The sequence below is a fragment of the Patagioenas fasciata genome, chromosome 6 (genome assembly GCF_037038585.1).
Source record: "Patagioenas fasciata isolate bPatFas1 chromosome 6, bPatFas1.hap1, whole genome shotgun sequence".
Lineage (NCBI taxonomy): Eukaryota > Metazoa > Chordata > Aves > Columbiformes > Columbidae > Patagioenas > Patagioenas fasciata.
In genome coordinates this window covers 38,018,256-38,024,766 of record NC_092525.1, presented here as the reverse complement: position 1 = coordinate 38,024,766, position 6,511 = coordinate 38,018,256, and the positions used below count along the sequence as shown (strand labels likewise).

Here is a 6,511-nt window from a genome sequence, read left to right as displayed (position 1 = left end):
ATTAAATATTAGTATATTTAAAAAAATAAATATTTGTACATTAAATATAATTTTAGAATACTAGTAAATATTAGTACATTAAATAAAAATATTAATTAACGCTCAAATATTATATACAGCTAAAACATTTAAATATATTAACTCCAAGGAGAAATTAGTGGAAAAAAGTTTACGTACTTACTCTATGAATATTAAATATTATACAAAGCTCAAATATTCTATAAAGCTAAGCTATTTAAATATAGTAACTCCAAGCAGAAATCAGTAGAAAAAAGATTATATAATATTGAATGTTTCTATAGAAGTATGGAAAGATTAAATATGATAAAAACATCAAGTCTTAAAATACATTAACTGCAGACAGAAACTGGAAAAAAGTTAATATACTTGTTATATAAAGATTAAATATTATACAAAGCTCAAACATTATCTACAGGTCACATATTAAAATATATCAACTCCAGACTAAACCTGGGGGGAAAAAAGTTTACATACTCATAATATACACAGTAAATCTTATACAGAGCTCAGCCATTACAATCCATGAAGTGCGGGCTCCTCCTGTGCTGCAGCTTTTCTTCTCAGGACGAAGTCGAAGTTGGCCTGGGTGTTCATGGCGTAGAACACGTTCGCCTTGGGTGGGATGGCCAGCTCTGCAAGAGAGGGAGCAGAGCGAGCGTTAATGGGCGCCCCACTCAGCGTTAGGGGTTTGTTCTCACCGGCAGCTGGGACAACGTGGCGATGGCGTTTCTGACGTCGCTTCGCGTGTTACTCTTGCCGGCAAAATGCAGCAGAGCTCTTCAAGCAGCAGCAGCAGCAGCAGAGTTCTGCTTCCCCACCTTTGTCCGCGGAGATGATCTGGACCAGCTCGTAATCCTCAGCCGAGCCAGACTGCAGGTTGTGCTTCTCCATGGCTCGCTGGATGACAGCAGGAGCCTTCTCTTGGTTACTCAGCTGCAAAGAGAGGGTTGCAATGAGGGCTTCTGCTTTATTCACTCTATAATGATTTAATAATTAGCAAAGGCCTGTCTTTCTGCAGACTGCTTGGTCCTGGAACGATTTCGAAGAACTGAAAAATTACAGTGGCTTAGTAACTAAGTCGTAGATTCTGCCAGACACTAAAACACGCTCTTTGTGACACCTGGTGGTGGAGTTAGTTCAAGACAACAGACACTGCTCTAGAAATGCAGCAGGAAATCACAGCCTCTGCTCTCCTGAGCAACCACTCGCAGAGGTGAGACCTTGTTCTCAGCAGCCATCGAATCCGCAGCAAGAGCTGCCCCAGCTGCTCTTTGCAGACATCCATTCATCCACAGTCTCCCCTGCTAAACACTTTCTGTGATGTCCTGCAAAGATTCTGGGCCTTGGAGCTGGGTTTGCTGGGGAAGGGGCACCTTGCGTCACAGCTCACACACCCCAGTGCTGAGCTGGACACACAACAGCCGGCACTGGCAGAAGAGCAGGGGCAGCAAAGCCGGCACTGGCTCAGAGTGCTTCCCTTGGCTTTGTTGATCAAATGCAAGCTTCAATTTCAAGGCCAGAAACCTTGAGAGATGCTCTTTGCAAACCTCTCATTCATCCCCTGCTCCACATGTTTTGATTTGTCACATCTGTCATGTTCCCTGTCAAGGAGGTTTGATCAGGGAATAGGTGTTTCCAAAACTAAAAGCACCATTCAAGTCACCTGGGGTGAAAACACCACCCACAGTCACAGCGCTTTGCTGTTCCCACCACTCACCAGGATGCTCCTGTAGATGTTGCCGCTTCTGTCCTCTTCTACGCTGGTGCGGATGATGCAGCTGTCTCCGCTCTGCTGGTTGTAGAGGGGCAGGACTGGCGGCACTTCTTTTGATGGAATGGGAGTCACGGAGCCGGGGCACTTCTTGGAGCACTTGTCACCAGATGGCAGCAAGGGGGGAAGCGAGATCAAACACATTCATTACCATTTAATTTCAAAGATCCAAAAGCTAAAGATGACACTCTTCAGCACAACAGCCTTAACGAGGGCTTAGGCAACCCAGTTAAGGCAGTTTAGGTCAAGAGAGCAGAGTCTGCAGGACAAAGCTCCCTGGGAACGGAACCCAGCCCAGACAAGGCTTGGTCTGGGCAGTTCCTGGCAGGTCAAAGCACAGGGCTGGCGAGCTCTGACCTCACCTGCTTCTCACTCGCTCAGCTGCTCTGCCTGCCCCAGAATTAGGCTGGGCTGATGCACATGAGCCCTCCCCCCAAAATCGCCTTTCCCAGAGCTCAGGTCCCTCCATTCCACTGCCAGCAACGCTCCAGTCAAGACCCACAGGCTTGGGCAAGCGCCTGGGGCCGCCGGCAGCGTCAGCAGCCTCGCACAGGCTGTTTGTGCTGAACACAGGGCCCGGGCCCTACCTTGTGCTGAGGCTCCTCAGCAGTGGCGGTGGGAGGGACGATGGTGACGGTGCTGTCCCCAGAGCTCCCACCTGGAGCAGGTTTGGGCTGCGCGTTGACGGGGGTGCTGTGGGCGCTCACCCCCAAGCCCAGGAACGGCCTAGGGGGGAAAAGAAAGCACAACAGAGCTGGGCTGAGCAAAGCTGTCACTTGCTTCAACAATCTGACCTGCTGTTGTGTTTTCCTATCGCGAGTGGCCTATTGCTTGAGTGTGTATGGCAAATTAGACTCTGTCCTTATTTGCACCGCAGTGCTCTGGATCTCCAGCCAGGTTTGTCAGCTGGTGTTTGATTTATTCCAGTTCATATTCAGGCACCAAACCCCCTCCCCGTTGCACTCACAGGCTGAATCTCTTCACCACGCTCTTCTGAGCTCTGCCCGATGCGGTGCTCTTGTCAGCTGCTCCTTCGATTTCACGTGACAGACGGAAACTGCAGAACAGGCAATACCATTAGTGAAATATCTCAGAGTGGCCATATTTGAGAAGCCCTGGGTCACTCCCACGTCCCAGAGGGTTCATCCCCACAAGGAGGAGCGCAGCTCTGTGCGTGTGTATTTCCACTCTCCGGGAGGAGCTCCTGGCAGCGCAGAGCTCAAGGCTGAGAGAACCTGAACCTGCCTGCGAGGGAAGAAAAGCTGCTTCGCCAGCTGGGCTGAGACCCTACCTCTCCTCATCACTTAAATGCCGCTGCCTCCTAAACCACTGCACGAATTTCTCATCTTGTGCCATGCAATAGCTGTTACATGAGGACTGCAACAGCTTAATCTGTGTGATTACTTCAAACTCCTAAGAAAACAAATAATAAAATAGGAATTCTAATTAGAAAAATAAAGCCAGTCTCGTTAATACACTAAACACACGCAGCAACAGATCCAGGACAAACTGAGTTGGACCCGCAGGTCGGTTTCAGTTGAAGAAGTGACTATTTCGAGAACCACTGTTTCAAACGCTGCAACTCTGCAGCTCACCCTTCCCGTCACCCCTGCGTGGCCAGAGCGGCGCCGAGAGAGGAATCCCGCTCTGTACGTAGGTGGTTCTCAGGCACTAAGCAAGGGAAAGAACGAGAGGTGCCTGTGATGACAGCAGAGCCTGATCCTCCCCGGCTCTGTGCACTCACACTTGGCCCAGGGGAACACAAAACGCTGCCCCCAATGTGTGACTGGAACGCGCTGCTCTTCCCTCACTCCGCTTGCACACACACTTGCCCAAAATAATTCTGTCCGAGATCTGGCGCGACTGCCCTCGGAGAGAGGAAACCCCGGCACCTTCGCTCCTACTGATCTCTGACCAACAAGGCTCAGGCTGGAAGGCAACGCTCAGCCTTGATTTCTCGGTCCCAGGTACCCGCTTTGCTCTCTGCACCTTTTACCCACAACTATTTACTGCAGCACAAGGAAGATGGTCACAGACTGTATCTTGTGGCCAGCAAAGGTCTCACGCCAGCAGGTCTGATTCGCTCCCAGCACACAGAACGCGCTCGTGTAACGTGTTCCCGTGAACACCAAACGGGGGGAACGTGCCCCAGACGTAAATCCCGTGGCAGCGAGTGCCCTGCAGCTCCTCTTCCCCTGCTGCCCCCATCTAAAAGGAATTTCTCTTCCCGCGCTGCCCCTCACAGCCCGGCAGAGGTTCACAGCGTGCCGGGGACTGTTCCTTCCTCACCCTCTGAGTAACGTGAGCGCCTGTTGGATACGCCCGAGCAAAGACAACAGGCCTCGCCAAGAGAACGCTCTAGCAGAGAGCGTCAGGCACTAACGATCACAGAACAGTCACCGTTCCACTTACCCTTCGCCGCTTCTCAAAATTGATCAGGCCGCCCTGTTGGAAGGACAGAGAAGGGATCAGAGGAGAAGAGCACAGGCTCAGCTGGACTTAATCACAAACAGGATGAAGTAGCGACACCAAGGGACAGGCCAGAGCTGTCCTGACCAAAGGCCTCTACAAAGACCTCTTTCCAGCTCTAGGATAAACCACAGCTCTCGTGTACCTGGGTCTATTTAAATAGAGTCCTCCATTTTTAGGAACTGCACTAGCACCCAGTGGAAGATGCAGGAGCAGACACAGTGTCTGCAAGGGAGGGAGGATATTTAGGATTCCAAAAATTGCCCCAAATTACCTCGAGATAGTCCTGAAGGGCTGTGTCCAGCATGACAAGGTCTGTTAGGAAGGTACCCAGGTAAGGTACCGTGCCTTGTGTGACTCCCTGCAAACGGTCAGAGCAATGGTGGGTTAACTGACTGAGAAGTAACAATAATAATAATACTAATTAGAATTCTCCTGTGGAAGCAAACAAAACACAACTCGTCTGCTTCACCAAACAGCACTCTTGTAAATGACGCTTTCACGACATCACCCTGGCATCTCAGCCAGCAGTTCATGTCTGCACAGAGCGGTATATAAGCCAAAGCGCTCATTCGTAACTCCTCTGCGTCAAATCTCGCTGTGCGCCACCTCTTGCCCCAGCAGTAAAGCCGGGATTTACAGACCCGTCTTCCCCAAAGCACCACATACGGGAGCTCATTGGTTAGGAACAGGGCTGAGCTCGGCTTTGGTTGAGATCATAAGCTGGCAACTCAAGCTAATTCCCACCTTCATCAGCAGCTCCCTGCTCATCGCAAAGTTGTCAGAGTCGGAGAAGATTTCTGAAAGCTCCTCGAACATCAGCATTGTGTCCCTGTACAGGAAAAGATTAAATCATTTAAGTTGTTTGTAAGCACTCTGAATCAGATCAGGGTACTATTTTTTTCTCAACAATCATTAACAGTTGGGCACAGAAAAGATAAAAGCACCAAAACACATCCAGTGACACACTGCACAGCCTTACTTTGGAACGCAGGCCCAGGTCTTCTTCAGGCGATAAACCGAGGTGGACTGCAAGGCGGAAACGATGGCCTTTAGAGACGAAAAGTTGTTCAGGACCCTACATTGCTGTGAAAGGAGCGGTTAGAAACACAGGAGCGTTAAACGTCAGCATCACCAATAGTCAGAGCTCTTCTGTCTGCCCCGTGTCCTGCTTGCTGCACATTCTCCCTGCTAAGCGGGCAGCTCTACAAATACTGAGCATCAAAAATATCACTGACCAACAACCCCCCTGTCCCCTCCCAGCTCCACGGCACCCACACAAGGAACGTTAAACAGTCGTGAATAAACGCTTTACACGTGCGATACGGATCCACTTCTCCAAGATCTTCGCTCGCTGCTGTGTCTTTAGTTCTTTGCTCTCCAGGATGGTGCTGAGCACGCAGTTGGTGACGGCGTTGAACTGCGAGATGGTGGCTCTGATGCTCTGTGCCAGCTGTTTGTTCTCCTTCTTGTCCCTTCGGGACCAGATGCAGCCCAGGCAGTGGTGGGGCACAACGTTCTGGAAGAGTGTCTAGAGGGAAACAGAGGTGTCCAACTCAGCCTGGATCGCTACTGCCCACAGCAAGAAATGCATGGTTACAGTACAAACTGCATCTGAATCTAATATGGTATTAAAAGGGAAATATTGGTTTTCTCTTATTTTAAAATATGCACTTTGCTATAACTCTTTAGGCCTGACGCCCTAAAAGAACTGTCAGATAAACTGTCCTGGCAAAATAACAGACACCTTTCTATCACTTACTTTACCAAGGGGAAAGATTTCTATATAGTGATATTTTTGAAGGAGATTGATACAAATAAGCCAAATCGAACACTACAGTTACAAAGTATTTATACATCTTCAGGTGAGTTGGCCTAAGATACAGTCAAAATACGCTATTTCTGAAGGGTCAAATATTAAACTTTGGAAAAGAGGCCACACAGTCTACATTCACACTGTAAAAAAAAAGACAAACACCTTCAGAAGAACTGAACGAAAAGCCCAATCAATGAAGCAAGTTTGGATAACCAAGTTAAGTTAAAAAACAAACAGACAAACAAACAATGAGAAGCCCAGAACTATTTCCCCGAGCATTTCAAGTAACACGTATGATCTACATACCGCGTCCATGTATGTCAGCTGTTCTGCCACCGGGTCTTCTTGGAACAATGAGAATTCTTCTGGGCCGCTGATCTCCAGTTCCTCTTCCTCATCCGGGTTGCAGGGAGAAAGGCTGTGGAACGCGTCTG

The 6,511-nt window shown here is 49.0% G+C and overlaps 1 protein-coding gene across 1 annotated transcript in view; it reads right to left on the bottom strand.

The window, feature by feature from the left end:
- Positions 1 to 534: 534 nt before the first annotated feature.
- LOC136104042 (ral guanine nucleotide dissociation stimulator-like 1) overlaps positions 535 to 6,511 on the bottom strand; it is a 33,224-nt gene continuing 27,247 nt past the window's right edge. The window contains exons 6-15 of the mRNA XM_071810591.1: positions 5,577 to 5,792; positions 5,244 to 5,347; positions 4,952 to 5,093; positions 4,536 to 4,622; positions 4,205 to 4,237; positions 3,084 to 3,205; positions 2,765 to 2,849; positions 1,739 to 1,879; positions 840 to 954; positions 535 to 653 (exon numbers count right to left, since the gene is read on the bottom strand). Coding sequence (XP_071666692.1) covers positions 535 to 653; positions 840 to 954; positions 1,739 to 1,879; positions 2,765 to 2,849; positions 3,084 to 3,205; positions 4,205 to 4,237; positions 4,536 to 4,622; positions 4,952 to 5,093; positions 5,244 to 5,347; positions 5,577 to 5,792 — 1,164 coding nt within the window. The remainder of the gene's footprint in view (positions 654 to 839; positions 955 to 1,738; positions 1,880 to 2,764; positions 2,850 to 3,083; positions 3,206 to 4,204; positions 4,238 to 4,535; positions 4,623 to 4,951; positions 5,094 to 5,243; positions 5,348 to 5,576; positions 5,793 to 6,511) is intronic.